Source organism: Gopherus evgoodei, chromosome 23 (genome assembly GCF_007399415.2).
Source record: "Gopherus evgoodei ecotype Sinaloan lineage chromosome 23, rGopEvg1_v1.p, whole genome shotgun sequence".
NCBI classification, from domain to species: domain Eukaryota; kingdom Metazoa; phylum Chordata; order Testudines; family Testudinidae; genus Gopherus; species Gopherus evgoodei.
The window spans coordinates 4,058,926-4,076,637 of record NC_044344.1 but is presented as its reverse complement, the minus strand read 5'-3'; the positions used below and the strand labels follow the sequence as shown (position 1 = coordinate 4,076,637).

Genomic DNA, 17,712 nt, shown 5'->3' with positions numbered 1-17,712 from the left:
CGTGCAGGGGAGGTTGATGCTATCTGTGGGGGCAAGACAGGGACAAGAGGAGCTGAGGTTGCAGTTGGGGGGGGGTGAGAAGAACAAGACCCCGATCTCCCCCCGCTACACACACACTACCACTCCTCCGACTGTGGTCGAAAATGGTCTGGAGGGAGAGGAGTGGATTGTTCTGAGTAGTGGGATAGATTGAGATGGAAGCAGCTCAGGCACACCGAATGAAATGCTGGCTCCTTAATTCCCCTCCATTCCTGGCAGATGCAGAGCTACATTGTAACCTAATTTGTTTCTTTCTATTAAAGTCGAAACCTCCATGGAAGTGGCGGGGGGGAATGGTCAGAGCAATTGCCAGAGCAGTGAGATGCCCCCTACCCACTCCCCACACTATGCCCACAGGGGAAAGAAAGTTAACCCTTTCTAGACAGGGCTGCTCTGAGCTGGGGGATGAGAGCTGGACTGGAAAGCTAGGGGGCTGCAGCAGTTTAGGGTGCAGGGTATTGGCAGAGCCATGTGCGGGGAGCCCAGGGCAGAGATAGTGAAAGATCTCCCATGTCTTTCAGCTGAATCCCAGGAGGGACGCTGCGGAGGAGACACTGAAGCCCTGGGTAAATCCGGAGGGGCCCCTTTAGGGAGCCCAGCCTCTCCGATGATGCCCATTAAAGCTCAACAGAATGAACTGTTCAAACTAAAGCAGGAAACTCACTGCCCAACCTGCAGCGTGCACAGCTGCTGCCCCCCTGCTATCTTTACCTTGGGGCGTAGCTACCCACTTGCCTACCAGCTTCCTTCCCAGGACCGAAATAACCCACTAACGCCAAACTGCAAGGGGAAACCACAGAGCCTTGGCCAGGCTGATGCAGCCGGTCAAGAAAGAGAGCGAGGCGGTCACAGAACATGTGTGCACCACGGACATGCCCATCAGCTCACTGCACAGGCCTGTGTGTGTATCCCCTGTGACAGTTACATGGTTCCCGTCACAGCAGGAACACGACTGGCTCATAGCAGCTACACCTCTTTCACCCAAACCTTGGTAGCAGGTCGGCCATTCTCTGAGCACCCTCCCTGCCCTTTCCACTCACCCCCGGCAGGCCTGTTAAGAACTTCACACATGGTTTGGCTGGTTGAGTGAGGAATCACTAAAACAGTTCTCAATAAACCCCAGGGACCCAAAATAAAGTCCATCACCACACAGAAATCCAGACTCAGCTCCGGGGTCTCCTCTCACAGCCAGAGCTCCTCTGTACCAGTTTGTTCTCACAGCCCCTCAGCCCAGATCTTCCTACCTGGAGCTTAGCCCTCTGGCACCAGCCTCAAGGCTCCCAAACTTCTAGGCCCCAACTCCATCTGGGTTTCCAAAGAGGAGCCCCCAGGTTCTTTGGGCTCAGGGTCTTCCCTACAGGAACTCTTCGTACACCTCACAGCCCCTCTTCACTTTCTGGCACGAACTTCTCCCCCACATTGTAGGCTCCTACTGCTTCTTATAAAGCAATCTCCCTGCTTTCCCCCACGTGTGCTCATTCTGCACTTGGCCCTGGCTCTTAAGGGACAAGCGGCCCTGTTACAATCTTCACGGGGCTGGATCACATGTGTGAGTGTCACATGGAAGCTGCATGGCTCTGGTAATCTTTGCAAAGTCCCGTGGCAATAACAGCAGCCTTGAGTGACTGGATCACACGCGTGACCTTCAGACAGAGCCACACATGTTGTGTGCGGCATTTATGCGGCTCTCGGCATGACCTGCAAACAGGTCACTTGTGGCTCTCACGGAGATCCCACAGTTCTCACCGCCCTCTTCAAACTGATGGCTCACTTCTGCCTCACCTGCTGTTTATGTGGCATTTCACAACACACATGAGCTGTGCTAAGATCACGCAAACCCACAACCACCCACCTGCTGCAGTACAACCACCCCACGACACCGGGCAACAACACCCCACACCAACTCACCACAATCTGCGTCTCATTATCTGGCAGGGTGTCAATGGCCAAGCTGCCTCCTACCAGGTCCTGGCTGATGCGGGTCCTGTCGGTCTCCAGCAAATTCTCCCGAGTCTTCCGCCTCCAGCTCAGCAGCTTTGTCCCTGCTCCCTGCTCCAAGGAGCGGCCATGGAGGCGTCCTGTGGAGCACACATGGGAAGGGGAATCAGCAGGCCTGTGGCAGAAGGAGCCAGCGAGGTAGAGAGTCTAGGTCCAGGATCAAATGCCACCTTTTATTCCAGGGCTGTAGATTCGGATCCACCTTGATGACCCAAAGGGACTGTCATGTGACCAGGAGAGATGAGTTTGGTGTCTCAGGCCAGATCTTAGGGGACATCATCAAAGAACACCTGGGCCCAAGCTAACCCCCAGCTGGTGGGCCAGGGACTGAATGGGCCGTGGGAGGTAAATTTAAGGGCTTGGATGCTGGTGATGAGAGCAGTAGAGATGGGGCCCATTGGCAGGGTTTTGGGGAAAGGGAATGGCGAACAGGGAGGCTTGCTCTGCCCTGTGAAGAAAGCAGTTTCCACACCAGCCCTTTTCACTAGCTCCCCCGACTACCCTCTCCCTCACCCCCCAAGGGCACAGAGTGTAGGAGAACCCTAGGGAATGCTCAAGCCCCTAAGGGGAAGGCACTAGCTATTCACAGCAGCATTACACTATAGCCTACAAGCCACAGCCGAGATCAGGAGCCCATTGCCCCAGGCACTGCCCAGACACATAATGAGAGACAGTCCCTGCCCCAAGAGCTTGCAGTCTAAACAGACTATGGGTGGGGAAGGGAAACTGAGGCAAAAAGCAGGGAAAGGACATGGCCCTGGTCACTGGCAGAGCTGGGAGGAGAACCCAGGAGTCCTGACTCCAACTTCTATGCCCTAGTCACTGGGCTACAGTGATGTAACCCACAGTGGACTAAGAGCCACTTGAAACTGCCAGGCACCTGACCTCACCCCGGGGACCTCCCTTCAGCTGGCCCCACCCTCAAAAGCGTCTGTGCCGCCCACTGCAGCTTGGACACCCAGCCTGGGCACCTCCTGGCATGCCAGTGCTCCGCTGCCAGCTGGCGTTCAGTCATGTGGTGAAGGAGAAGGAGATGTAATGGGGTCATCTGTGGAAGACCTCCCTTTGAAACCATGACAAGGTTCCAGGTCTGTGAGATCACAGAGGGAACAAGGGGTGGGTGGGGGAAAGGGGCCCTTAAAGGATTAGTAAACCTGCCTTAGAGTGATAGACACCGGGAGCTCAATCTATTCAGTTTAACAAAGAGGTTACAACCTACAAGTACCTCAGGGGTGGAATGGTGGGAGACACAAAAATTTGACAGGGGCTCTTCAGTCTAGCTGAGGAAGGTCTAATCCAAGAGATGGCTGGCAGTTGAAGCTGGAAAGAAGGTGTAGCAATTTAACCATGAGAGTAATTAACCACTGGAACAACTTGCCAAGGTTTCTCCATCCTGGGGAATTTTTAAATCAAGATTGGATGTTTTTCTAACCAGTCTGTTCTGGGAAGTATCAGGGGACGTTCAAGGGCCTCTGCTATACAGAAGGTCAGAGGAGATGATTATAAATGTTCCTTTCTGGCCTTGGAATGACTCTTTATGGATGGGTGGAGGGCAGTGAAAAGCCAAGCCCTGGGTCAGCACAGACAGGGAGCCCTGCAGGCAGCTGTGGTCAGAGGGGTTATGGAGGAACAGTTTTAATAGCATAGTTCTCTGGTTACCTCTGGTTCCCACAAGCCTCCTCTTTCATTACGGAGACAGGTCAGGGATAGGGACCTGCCAGTCCAGCCCCACTCCCAGAGCAAGCAAACCTGGGGTCAGTGCCAACACCAGCATCAGCTCCATGTGGCCTTTCCGGGGAGCTGCCGATATGCAAATAAGCCAACCGTGTCATTTGCATAAAATATCCCACATGCAGCGGAACAAAAAGTGGCTCCATTAATTGGGGGGGGGGGAGGGGCAGCTCTGCCCTGGGAGGGGCTTCCCATTTGTGGCTGCTGATCCAGCTGCAGTTGAAACCAGCGGCACAGGGCATGTGATGGGGATGGCAGCAGAGCTCCTGGCTGGGCCTGGAAAGATCCCAGCTTGGCCACCTCTGCACGGGTGATCAGGAGGCTCATGTGCCCCCGAGCCACGCCCTGGGGTGGCTTGCTGAGCACAGGTGTCCAGGGTTGCCATCTGTACGGCACAGGGGAGATTCTGCCCAGGGGTCCCCTGGAAAGGTGCAGGGAGGAGGGAGCCTCCCCGGCAGTGCATGTCTCCCTGCACTGCCCCTCCTTACATTGTGTAGTTGTTTATGCTGGAAAGGCTGCTTGGGCCTCTGGCTGAGTAAGCCCTTCCCCTGTCAGCCAGGGCGTATGGACAGCGAGTACTGAGCACTGGGACCACATGCCAGCTGGGCTTGGGGGTGGTGCAGGAGTGCAAAAGCACTGAATCTCTGCAAAGGGCCCCAGGGGTTAGCGCTCAGAGCCGGGGGATGCCGCAGCCAGACCCCCAATCCCTGTACGCTCACACCCAATGTGTGCCACAATCAGACCCACAACAGCCCCCTGCACACTCACACCCGTGTGCCACAACCAGACCCACAACAGCCACCTGTACCCTCATGCACTTCTACACCCAGTGCAGAAACTCACAATCACGTTAATGATACAGCCTTCGGCAAGTCCACTGCCAAAAAAAATGCAAAGACAGCTGACACGCACGTGCAAACCTGCACAGGACTCTGGTGCACAGGAACACAAAGCACACACAAACATTTACGCAGGCAAAACAACCCAACATATGTATATCTTTAACTCTGTTTAAAAAAAAACTGACATGCAAAATACATACACTCAACAGCAACACACAAGACAAGACATACACACACACACCCCCTATCAAAAACCCACCTCTTCAAAACACTGAATTCCAAACAAACCACAGACATTCACACCTACTCCTGGCCACTCAGACTTTACAGCACAGGGTAGGTGGTGTGACATGTTTTGCACAAAAGCACCCTGGGGCAGGCTGCGCGAGCAGGGTGTGTTGGCAGTTTCCCACTGGTTTCACTAGGCGCATGGTCATTCCCAAATCACACCCCTCTGGACAGTCCATGCCCTCGGAGCCTCTGGGCCTGGGAAGGCATTCCTGGCCTAGCAATCCTGCTCCTGTCCCCCTGCCTCCATGGGGCAGGGATGCTGTAGGGCAGTGAGAGAGCAAGGTCAGCCAGCTAAGGGACTTACTAACGAGCTCACTGACTCCAGGCCCTGTGGCCGGGCTGGGACACTGCCCTGGCCCTTGGACAATGGCCCAAGCCGCAGACTGTTATTCCGGGATGTGCCCCTCCCAGGGTCTGGAGCAAGCCTGGCTTCTCCGTGAAGCCTGCACTTAGCCGGCCACGTGTCTGGGGAGAGCTGGGTCCCATGTACCAGGGGCCCCAAGAGGTCAACAAGGCCTCAAGAGGGGCTGTCCCAGTGGTGCACAACACCCCATTGGTGGGGTGGATCTGCCCTTCCCATTGCTAAAAGGGGACCGCCCCCCCAAAAATGAATGGGAGGGCTCACAGCGTGATCCCAACTCCTCCCTTCCCTCTGCAATGCAGGGAGTTTCTACAGCCACCAGGAGGTGCTCCATCCACAGCCCTAGCGACACGAGCCTCCCCCCACACCTGCCTGGGCAGCCAGCTCTCCTCTTCCTGCTACCGTTCCCGCACACACTGCTTCTCCAGTTCCAGGCCTGTCCTGATGGCACTGGTTGGATTTAGGATTCACTCAGGCAGGCTCTGTCAGTGCAGACGGTAGCAACTACTGGACCCCCAAGTCCCTCTTCCCATGCCCCTCAATGGGCTCCCCATGCAACCAGCTCCATCAGTGCCCCTCACTCCTAACCCACAGCCCCTCCTTCACTATCCCAGCCTGGACTCCCTACACACACATTGCTCTGCTGATGCCCCTCAATGTAATTTGCTGCGTGGTACCGAAAAGCGGCGGGCGCTGTGGGTTGTGATCAGACACTGTGGGATTAGGGCCCGCCTGTGGAAGTGTCTTGCACGAGGGCTTCTGCCCCAGCCCTCGCACCTTGGAAGCTTCGAGCCCACACAGTGGCCGTGGGCTCTGAAAAGGGTGTCACTCCAACTCGCAAACAGCAGCAGGCATTTTGCAGCTCCCAGCTGCTCAACTCCCCTTGCACAGGGCTGCTCGCAAAAAGCAGCTACATCCTCACACGGGGGACTTGCCTCCTTGGTTAGCTGGGGGAAACTCTGCCCAGCTTACTTGTGTGTGTGTGGAGGGGACCTCAGCAGCAGCCCTCAGGATGAGCCTGAGCAGTGAAATTCAGATCCAGTTGCTGATCTGGACTTCCTCTGAGGTGGAGTGAGTTTGGGTAAGTTCTGGCTCAGATCCATCATATGGAGATAAGCCAGAGCCAGGAAGTTCTGATCCAGATCCGAACTTCACCCAGATATTGAGAGAGATTGGGTCAAGGGGTTTTAGCTCAGATGTGTTGCCCACAAGTCACACAAAGAGATCAGGGCAGAGGCTTCTGATCAACTAGTCTGACCTCTGACATGACATAGGCCAGAGAGTTTCTCCCTCCTGCACTGAGATTTAACCACAAGCTCATCCTTCTCCTGCTCTAACAGCACCAGCCACAGATTCTGACTCTGTCACCAAGCCCCCTACGAGACAGAGCTGATTAGCAGAACCCCTCAAGCCCTCCTTGTCCCTGACCTGTCTTGTCTCCAAATATATAACAATAATATATATCTCTTGTGTAGTGCTTTTCAACCACAGAGCTCAATGCACTGCACATATTACAGATGGGGAAACTGAGGCACAGAGAAGGGACATGACTGACCTGAGGCCACACTGCTGGTGTTATGCTAGAAGCAGCTGTGCTCTCAAATGGCATGTGGAAGTCAAGGCTTGAATCCCACCCCTGAAGTTGAGGTGGCCACTATGGAGACCCAGCTTCGAATTCTGCTACCCCTCCTTAGGCTGCCCACCCAGGCCCAAGGTTCAAATCATCAACTCCCTTCTCACAGACAGAGGCCTGACATGTTTTCATAAAGCAGAGCCTTCCCTTTGCTTTGGTTTCAATTAGGACTAGCTCTAACAAGCCTTAATTAACCGTCACATATGAGCAAGCAGCCCACGGAGGCTCCAATTTCCTCCACAAACCCCTTCCGACTGTGACATGCTCTGCTCCTTCTGCGCCTAGATCTGTAAATGTCAGCAGCAGCCTGAGATGCAGCTAGTACAATGTGACTCCATATTGAGAGAGACACTCAGCCTCCCCACAGCTCTAGGATGGGCCCTAGAGACGAGAGCCAAAAGTAGCCCAAAAATACCCCAGCTTCTTAAGCAACAGGTCCCAGGTAGCCACCAGAACCCATTGCTCCTAGCTCAGCCAGGGATCTCCCATCCCACGCCCCTTCTTGCAGACAGACTATGTGCTGGGAAGAAATTTGCCTCCACGCGGCACCTCTTATCCCAAGCCTCAGGAGGGGATTGCATCACTCGCCACTGAAAATGTGGCCAGCTCTGGGGTGGGATGCACTAGCTGTTAAACAGGGCATGGTGGGAAGTGAAGGAAGGACCCCACAATAGAGAGATGGGAATGTCTAGGCTCACACATTGGGAATCTGGCCAGGATACCAGGCTCTCACTGCTCCCAGGAAACACCTCTGGGCATTGAGCTTGGGACCCCGATCCCTTAACCCAGATGCTGCACAGAATCCCATGCCATGTAGCAGCGGGCACCCCCTGCCTCCATCAGGGGCCCTCTGGGGCCTGGCTGCGATGCACAATCTGTCTTGCGTGGTGAAGGGAGGTACCCGACTCCCGCACCAAACCTCCTCCCCTCCACCCCAAGCCCCCGGATCATGCTCCCCAAGCTGCACCATGTTTACTCTTCAGCGTCCAGCTCTGGATTCCTTCAAACAGCTTCCCCATCCATCAAACTGACACCTCCACCACAGACCCGCAGGAGCTTGCCCAGATGCCTCCCCCACAGCCCGTGATGCACTGGGAACCGGAGGAGGGGGGCCCTCAGGATATTTGATTGACAACTGTGTGCGCAGCCCCCCCTCTGCTATTCCAGTCTAGACACAGCCCTGCTGCTGCCCCTCAGTGCTGACCTGCTTTTCCTGCTCTGCCCAGAGAAATCTCAGAGTGAGACCTGGGAGAGCCCTCAGCCTCAGATATCATCAATCAGGGCTGCTCCATCCACTTCAAATGGGGTGGTGCCCATTCACACCAGCAGAGGAGCTGGCCCAAGCTTCCATGAGCTGGGGTGGGCGGGAGGCAGTGGTGTCCTGTGACCCTTCCAGTTAGTCAGCAGTGTGGGGGTCTGATCCACCCCTCACCCCTGTACGTGTGCAATTCACCTCTGAGCCTGCCATCTGCAGCCATGCCACCTGCCAGGCCGTCTCCCCAGTGGGTCGACCCACGGCCGAATTCCCCCCAGATTTACCACTTACATCATAGCCCCGCCACCTCTGGGCTTCCTGCATCAGTTATGAATGTAAAAAAATGGCTTGAGCCCTGGGACCTCTTTCATTACAAATGAAGCATGGTTTACATTACCTTCATGCCAAGATTCCACCCGGGGGAGGAGTGGGCTCTGTTTGCTTTTGCCGGCTGGAGCGTCTGTGCCCTGCCCCAAGGGAGGTGGTGGGCACGCAACAGCCCTTGGGAACACAGAACTGTTTATGGAGGGTCCCTAACTATCAGCATGTCAGGACCCATCTTATTGACAGTCTGTAACTGGCCTGAAGGTCTGTGGGACTGAGGTAGGTCTGTCCACCGTGATGCTGCCTGAGTGCTGGGTCAGGCGTCTAAGATTCCCAGCCTCCTGGCTGATGCCTGAGAGATGCTGGCAGTTCATCAGGTCCCCCATGCAGCAGGGCCCTGGGACTTAGTGGCTACCAGTGGAAGAGGAGGAGATGCTCCAGGCTGGATCCCAAGCTTCACTCACACGCTGCTGGCTCCCCCATCCCTACGAGCCCTGTCTCCCACTTTCACTGGGCCGGTCACACCCATGGAGATAAGGCCAGCCCCTGAGCTGCTGTAAACGGCTACAACCCTGACAACTGACATCAGTGAGGACCTGGCCCCTGGATTCAGTCTCGTAGCTGAGTTACACTGAATAGATCCAGTGTCTCTGGGCACATTCCTGTATGCCCATCATTGTGGCATTCAGCCACTTTTTTGGTCATAGGTGGGATCTTGCCTGTCTATTCACCCCTCTTTTCCTCTCCATGTTCCCCCACTTTGACCCACAATTTTGCCCTCTCTGAGTGCAGAGGGCCCTTCCTGCTGCGATCAGCCATGATCTCCCTGCTGCCGTCCTTCCAGCATGTTATTCCTTACCTTGAGCTCTGGAACCCATGCTCTAGAACCTGCACCATGTTTCACAGGATCCACACTACACTGGCTGATACCCCACTCCCATTCCCATAATTCCTGTCAGCCCTTGGAGCCTATGCCAGATCACAGTGACTGCTCTAGGACCCATACTGCCACCTGTTTCCTATGCTTGGACTCAAACCAAGATCATCTGCCCAGCTCTTTGGCTCTCTCTCACTGTGGAAACACCATGCAAAACCAGGACTCTTCTGTCCAAGTTGCTGGTCACGCCATCCCCTCTTGCATCCCTCCCCAATTCCAGTTCTCTCCCAGCCCGAGAACGGAGCCCTCTGTATAAAGAGGAAAAAACGGCACTCTCGAGACCACAGCACAGATTCTCTCAGTGCTGCCTCTTTCATAACCAGCCTCTGCTAATAACTTCAAGCCAGGAAGTGGTGGGAGGCTGGGCCAAGCCACAGAGCTGCCTGAGCCAAACATCCAAGGCTGGCTTGATGCAGTGTATCCCTCCATGCTGCTTGGCACTCTGAGACCTCGCTTAAAGGGCCAGACAGACAAGGATCAGGGCTGTCTCCCTTTGAGAGGAGACAGATGAGAGGGGACAGGCTGAGAACTTACAACCTTGTGCCAGGCAGAGAGGGGAATAGATCATAGCAATGTAGGGCTGGAAGGGACCTCAAGAAGTCACCTGGTCCATTCCCTACTTAAGTGTATCCAACCCTAACATGTGTTTGTCAAAGGTGTCCTTAAAAACCTACCATGACGGAGATTCTCCAGCTTCCCTAGGTCATCTGTTCCCGTGCTTCACTGTCGAGTTAGAAAGTTGTCCTGATATCTAACCTGAATCTCCCTGGTTGCAAACTAAGCAGATTCCTTTCTGTCCTGCCCTCTGTGGCCATGGAGAACAAATGATCATCGTCTTCTTTGTAACAATATTTTACTTGCTAGAAAACTTATCAGGTCCCCGTTCAGCCTTCTCTCCTAGACTAAACACATCCTATTCCAGGTGACAGCAGGGCAAGCTTCTCCCATCAACCCAGCCCTGGAGGGAATGCCCACCTTGATCCCTCCTCAATCCCTCCAGTGAGGGAGCCAACTGTTCTACAGGGACCTGCCTGCTAAGAACTGGTCTGAGACCCATCAAACTCATCTCCTGCCACCTCCAGCAGGTGCAATTCTTTTAGCTTGTCGGGCTGGCTTCAAACCTGCAGCCTGCAGGGGAAATGTTCTCCCTCTCCATGCGCAACTCCCCACCCACAGCCGTCCATCCAACATCCCCCAAAATCTCCCCAGTCCCTCTAGGGGCAGCCCAAGGCAATCCAAGGCCCAGTCAACAGAGTACCCCTTCCTCCCACCAGGCTTTCTGAGACCCTCTCACTCCACAGCTGGAGGAATAAAGAGTCTGGTGTTCGAAATATGAAAATGCAGCCACCTCTGGGGTGGAATCCGAGCAGTGCACAGCAGAACAGCAAGCGAGCGCTGAGCGAACCTTGTGGCAGCAGGCAGTCTGGTCGTTTCACACCTGAGACTGTGCCCACTCAGCCACCCCCTCCAGCCCTAGTGCAGCTCAGTGGGGGGCGGGAGTGTGTGTGTGTGGGGGGGGTCGCACCAGCACAGGAATGCAGCTGCTTTCCAGGTCAAGAGGCGGGAGTGGGATCTGCTTAGCGGGAGACTCCAGCCCCCTAGACTTATACATCACATGGGGTTCCCCAAGGCAAACTGCAATCACTCCTGGGTCCCTCTCTCCAACCTTCCATGCACCCTAGGGCAGCCAGCCAGCAGGAGCCCTGCAGTAGGAGCTATAGGGTACCAGGGAAAGGTCCATCCAGAGCACACACGGGGGTGGCTGGAGGGCTAGTGGGTGACCTGGCCACATCCGAAGAGGCTGACTCAGGTTGTGGGGACTGGCTGCATCGGATCCACGTGGCTTTGGCGTCTCTCTAGTTTTCGGCAGGCTGCTCCTCGGGCTGCGTGGGAGCCCCGAAGGCAGCCAGCCAGCAGCCTCCTCTCCTGCCGTGAGCTGGGGGCTCAGCAGACTCTCCTCCCCCCGCAGCTGCAAGCCCTGGCTCAATTGGCCCAGCAGAGGCGGGTGCCCACGTCCACAGCGGCCAATGCACCCTGCAGACCCCCGGCTGGCTCGGGGGAGCGCTGCGTCCGCAGGGAAGCTTGTCCAAAGGGAGCCGTGCAGATGCCAAATGGGGAAATTCACAAACGTGCCCACGACTGTCCAGGGACCCTTCCCGCCACGCGCGGGGCACCTGTACCCCCAGCCCCGCTACGCGCGCAGGGACGCTGGTGCACACTCCCATTTGCGCACACTGGACCTGCCAAGTCCCACTCGGGTACATTCCCCTCCACCCACGCCCAGGGGCACCCGTGGCAGCGCTCTCCCTTCCCTGCACCCCTCGGCGCTCGCGCTCAGCCACACACACCTTCCCTCGTGTGCCTGCTCACACGCATTTGCACCGGCACTCGTGCCCTCAACCCTCCCCTACCCGTCCACTTCCACGCCCGCCGGTGCACTCTGCCTCTTCCACGCCGTACCTGCCTCCAGCCTGCCGCGAGCCTCCCCCGCGGCCTCGCGCAGCAGGGCGAGCAGCAGGAGGACCCCCCATCGCATCTTGGGGGGCGGGCGCGGGCTCCGGGGCGCCTCTTCCCCCAAGCCCCAGCCCTGGCTCCTCTCCGGCCCCCGGCACCGGCCGCCCAGGCTCTGCAGCGCTGGGATCGGGCGAGCAGCGCCCTGTCCTGCGGCTCAGCAGCGCAGCGCCCCCGCGGACCGAACCGGGGCGGTGAGGGGGGACGGGACGCAGGCTGGGCTCGCCCGGCGTGGGGACACGAGCCGTCCGGCGTTGCTGCTGCTCGTGCGGGAGAGACTGAGCCTGGGAGAGCGAGCGCTCGTGCCCCCTGCTGGCGTGTGGGTGCCATGGCTGGGGTTGGAGAACGAGAGCCAGAGATGGGGTGAGACCCCTCCTGCCCCAGCTCCCACTCCCTCCCCGTTGCTCAGTCCGACGCCGCCACCTACCCCTATGCAGCCTCTGGCACCTCCCTACCCCTCCCTTTCCTCAGCAGGACGCCTGGGTTCTGTTCCCTGTTCTGGCCGGGCAGAGGCTCTAGTGGACGGGGGACACGCTGGGAGCCAGGACAGTTGGTTTCTATCCCTGGTTCAGGAAGGAGAGTGGGGTCTCTAATGGGTGGGGGGTGCTGGGAGTCAGGACTCCTGAGTTTTGTCCCCAGCTCTGGTCAGGGCATGGGGTCTAGTGGGTTAGAGCAGGAGGGGGAGGTAAGAGCCAGGATACCTGGGTTCTCTGCTGGCTCTGGCAGAGGAATAGGGTCTAGTGGGTTAGAGCAAGGGGAATCCTGTGAGTCAGGACTATTGGGGTCTAGTCCCAGTACTACCACTGTGTCCCTGCCTGATGACAGGCACGTCCCTTCTCCTCTCCCTGCCTCAGCTTCCCCAGTTGTATAATAAGGGATAGCTAACAAGCCAACTTCCCAGGGCTGGGGGGGTTGTCATTGGAAGCAATGGTGTGTGATATTTCCCCCAGCTGGAGAACAAACCAGACACCACGGTCCTTTTACACTGGCAGGGATGGTGAAAATAAAGCAGTTGCCTGCTCCTTCCCCCCAGCAGATTTGCAGGGAGGAGGGAGCGCTTGGGGGAGACAGCCAGCCCCTTGGTGGGCGAGTTGGATGCTTCTGATCCAGGCAGAGGTGTCAGAGCAGCACCGGCAGGAACAAAGCAGTAGCTGATAATGCGACAGACTGTAGTGCTGCCCCTTGGGAGCCAGGCAGTGGAACTCCCCCAGCAAACATCTATGATCTTGTTCCGTCAGCTAAACTCTCAGCTGGAAGCTCATGCACAGAACATGAGGAGAACTAGGTTCAGCTACAAACGCTGCCTGGCTCCAAAGAGAAAGGAAAGGTTATGGGGACACTACTTTTCCCCCTCGCCCGCACACCCTTGTTCAAGCTGGGCAGGGTCAGAAGGCCTCTGTAAGCCTGAATTCAGGCACAGGTGGGGTCTGGGGGTCAGCAGTGTCAGACAGACACCCCCTCATTGCACTTCACTGACCCTGCCAAGATGAATGGCTGATCCCTCCTGCCCCCAACCCTGCAGCCCCCTCCCTGAGACCACCTCTCCATTCAGGGCTTGGCACCATTGACAGGCATGTGCAAACTGCTCACTGTGCGGGGCCTCCCCGTGCAAGTTAGGATGCGATCTCTTTCCTGCTCCCCAGGGCCAGCAACCCCCCACCACAGCTTGGAGCAGAGTCCCAGCCGAGATCCCCAGAGTTCTGAAATGGAGAGGTCAGTTCCATTCAGCACAGGGGCTTTTCCTTTCCAAGGGTTGGCACTACCTGCTACCCAGCTCCTATACCCCAGCCGTCTCCCCCTGCAGGGAGGTCTTGCTCAGGAAAGCTCCTGGGAATTTCCTCCAGAGCTTGGAATGGAATTTACAAGTGATGTGACCCCATGAGTGGCAGGCAGAATATGCTCCTAGGAGGGCTGATCTGCAGATGATCTAGAATCATAGATTAGGGTTGGAAGAACCTCAGGAGGTCATCCCCTACTCAATGCAGGACCAACTCCAACTAAATCATCCCAGCCAGGGCTTTGTCAAGCTGGGCCTTATAAACCTCTAAGAAAGGAGATTCCACCACCTCCCTAAGTAACCCATTCCAGTGCTTCACCACCCTCCAAGTGAAAAAGTTTTTCCTAATATCCAACCTAGACCTCCCCCACTGCAACTTGTGACCATTGCTCCTTGTTCTGTCATCTGCCACCACTGAGAACAGCCTAGATCCATCCTCTTTGGAACCCCCCTTCAGGTCATTGAAGGCTGCTATCAAATCTTCCCCTCTTCAGACTAAACAAGCCCAGTTCCCTCAGTCTCTCCTCATAAGTCATGTGCCCCAGCCCCCTAATCATTTTTCTTGCCCTCCATTGGAGTCTCTCCAGTTTGTCCACATCCTTTCTGTAGTGGGGACCAAAACTGGATACAATTCTCCAGATGTGTCCTCAACAGGGCCGAACAGCGGGGAAAAATCACTTTCCTCAATCTGCTGGCAATGCTCCTACTAATGCAGCCCAATATGCCATTAGCCTTCTTGGCAACAAGGGCACACTGTTGACTCATATCCAGCTTCTCATCCACTGTAATCCCCAGGTCCTTTTCTGCAGAACTGACGCTTAGCCAGTCAGGCCCCAACCTGTAGCAGTGCATGGGATTCTTCCGTCCTAAGTGCAGGACTCTGCACTTGTCCTTGTTGAACCTCATCAGATTTCTTTTGGCCCAATCCTCTAATTTGTCTAGGTCACTCTGGACCCTCTCCCAACCCTCCAGCATATCTACCTCTCCTCCCAGCTTGGAGTCATCAGCGAACTTGCTGAGGGTGCAGTCCATGCCATCCTCCAGATCATTAATGAAGATACAGTATTGAACAAAACTGGCCCCAGGATCGACCCCTGGGGCACTCTGCTTGATACCAGCTGCCAGCTAGACATCGAGCTGTTTGTCACTACACATTGAGCCCAATGATCTAGCCAGCTTTCTATCCACGTTATAGTTCATTCATCCAACCCACACTTTTTTAACTTGCTGGCAAGAATACTGTGAGAGAAAGCATATCAAAAGTTTTGCTAAAGTCAAGATGTATCACATCCACTGCTTTCCCCATATCCACGGAGCCAGTTATCTCATCATAGAAGGCAATCAGGTTGGTCAAGCATGACTTGCCCTTGGTGAATCCATGTTGACTGTTCCTCTCCTCCAAGTGCTTCAAAATGGATTCCTTGAGGACCTGCTCCATGATTTTTCCAGGGACTGAGGTGAGGCTGACCGGTCAGCACCCCTCGGGGCACCCGAGCAGGGCCCAGTCATCCAGATTCCACAGAGCCCAGCAAACCCTGAAGACTGAGGGCTGGACTGTGGCGCTCAGACAAACCTGACGCCCAAACCCGTAGCGCCAGCTCTGTGGGACAGGAGGCAAACCCAGCAGTGTGAGAGCTTGGGGAGAGAGACGCTCTGACAGGCTAAAGAAAGGAGATGAATGGGTAGAGCCACATGGCAGATGAGCAGCAACCAGAACCAGTGCAGCAATTTATGAGGATGATTAATAACCCAGCCCTGTCTCAGCTGGATTGGGCCAAGCCCGGAGTCCCAGTGCCTTGATTAAATGAAATAATGATCCAATCCAGCAGACACCTCCCACCTACCTTTCAGAGTAGCAGCCGTGTTAGTCTGTATCCGCAAAAAGAACAGGAGGACTTGTGGCATCTTATTTCCTTCTCCCTACCCCCGCCATTATTTGATGTAGTTCTTGAGCAATTAAACTTGTGAGCCCAGGATTTAACTCCTCCCACCCCAATCGCATGGCAGTACAGCATCCCCTCCCCGACAATCCCTGTCTGGATCCTGCTTATGTACACAGGCAACCATTGTGCACACACACCCGGCCAAGCTGCTGCCTCCCTCACTGATTCTCCGAGCAGCACTCTGGCACAGACAGGGAGATGCTCAGAGTCCATCAGCCGAGGACCACAGGCTGGGCTGCCCAGGGCCTGAGCCAGCCCCACTGCCCTGCTTGGTAAGTGAGGCCAAAGAGGCCATCGTCGCTGCGATATGTCCCGCCTCCCAAGCCTGCCCACGGAAGTGGGGGTGCCAGCACACCATGGAAGGAAAAGGAAAGCCCTGCCCAGTCCCAGCCCCACATGAGGGACTGGAGGTACCCAGAGCTTAAAGGGTCACTGACTGGGACACCACCCCCAGGTCGTCAGCGACAGAGGGGGGAGAGAATCTGCACAGAATGACACCTGGCTCAGCCGGGGCAGAAGGGGGGCAGGTTGCGCCAAGCTGCAGCCTCCAGTCAGTCATCCACCCTGCACAGGCCTGGGGTGGAGGGAGCAGCAGCCAGGGCTCAGGGAAGAACTGAAGGAAGTGTTTGCTTTGCTCCTGAGGCCCATCCTGATCCCGTTTCTTGCAATCTCCCTTCTGCTCTTGGAAGCCTCGTATCCCGACCTACTGCTTTCCAATGAATTCACTTACACCACCGGCAAGGCAGAGTCAGTGCCCCGCAACCCAGCCTACATTGCTACTGACTTCCTGGCATTCACATTGTCCTGCTGCCTCCTAGTGGCAGAAAAGGAAATAAAGCCTAATTCTTCATTTATTGTGGTTGTTTTCATGCAATATATTCCACACCCCACTCTCCTATTCCCCCTTCCCCTCTCCCAGTCCCATTCCCAGGAAATTGAAACCAGAACCTCCTGCCTTAGCACAGCCTTTTACTGTGAGCTCTTCCGGGCTGTCTCTTACTCTGGGAGCCCTGATTTCAGTTGGCCTCTGGGCACTACTCTATATTAAACATGAGCAGCAATAATGCCGCTGTTCCTTTTTCCAGCGAAAAGGTTACCCTGGGGCTAGAAAAGGAGATGGCAGAAGACAGCAAGAGAGCTAAGGTCCAGATGCTCGTTGGAAAGTGAAGCACCTGAAGCCAGATTGACCCGCCTGGCCTGATTCTCAGAGAATGCTGCTGTCAGGCATTGTGGCTTGGCAGCATGGCTGAGAATCAGCCTGCTTGGCAAAGCCCCATAAGCCTTACCTCGGCACCCAGCAAATAAACAATCAGAGGAAGGGTGGGACTAGGAATAAGAGGGTGGCATTTAGAAAGAGGGACAACTGAGAGTGAATATAAAGAACAGCTTCTTGGCAGAGATGACTGGAGCTGGGGTCTTTGCTCTAGGGAAAGGTGGGACCCCCATTTCATAGGGCAGTTACGATCAGACTAAGCAAAATGCTGGCAACAGGGGATAACCCGGCACTGTCCAGGCTAGGGACTAGATGTTTGCTAAGTCTTGCCCAGCTTTTGATTCCACACCCCCTGGTTTGTTATTGTAGGGTTCCTCGGACGGGCTGGTCAGAGAGACACATTGTGCCAGAACCCTTGTGCCATTGTAAAGCAGATCCCTCTGCTCCACTCAGCCAGTGAGGACAGGGGAACACCCTGCTCCCACTCCTGTCCCCTTGTATTTCACCCCACTGCAACAGGTCGCTGAGAACAGCTCCCCTTTCACTTCAAGCCCCACGAGGCACTGCCCCGGCTCTCCCAATGCATCTCCTGTCTAGGTGTCTCTCCGGGTCTGACTTCGCTGCTCTGGAAGTCAGTGGCAAGATTCCCCTGGACTCCAATGGAGCAGACCGAGGCCTGTAGACAGTAATGCTTCTTTGGGGGCACCCTTCGTGTCATGGCTCTGCAGGCATCCCACCTAGTGCTCCCAATAACAGCCTAGAGTCCTTAGACTAAAGTTCCCCTTCCTGGGGCTCCATATAGTAACAGGCTTAATCCGCAGCAAAGGAGATGTAGGTGAGATATTAGGAAAAACTCT

The 17,712-nt window shown here is 55.7% G+C and overlaps 1 protein-coding gene across 2 annotated transcripts in view; it reads right to left on the bottom strand.

Moving 5' to 3' along the window:
* The window catches only part of PLXDC1 (plexin domain containing 1), a 47,811-nt gene extending 35,829 nt beyond the window's left edge, over window positions 1-11,982 (bottom strand). For both annotated transcript variants that reach the window (XM_030541602.1, XM_030541603.1), the window contains exons 1-2: window positions 11,872-11,982; window positions 1,948-2,117 (exon numbers count right to left, since the gene is read on the bottom strand). In XM_030541602.1, coding sequence (XP_030397462.1) covers window positions 1,948-2,117; window positions 11,872-11,947 — 246 coding nt within the window. In that variant the 5' untranslated portion in view covers window positions 11,948-11,982. The remainder of the gene's footprint in view (window positions 1-1,947; window positions 2,118-11,871) is intronic.
* Between the last annotated feature and the right edge of the window lie 5,730 nt (window positions 11,983-17,712).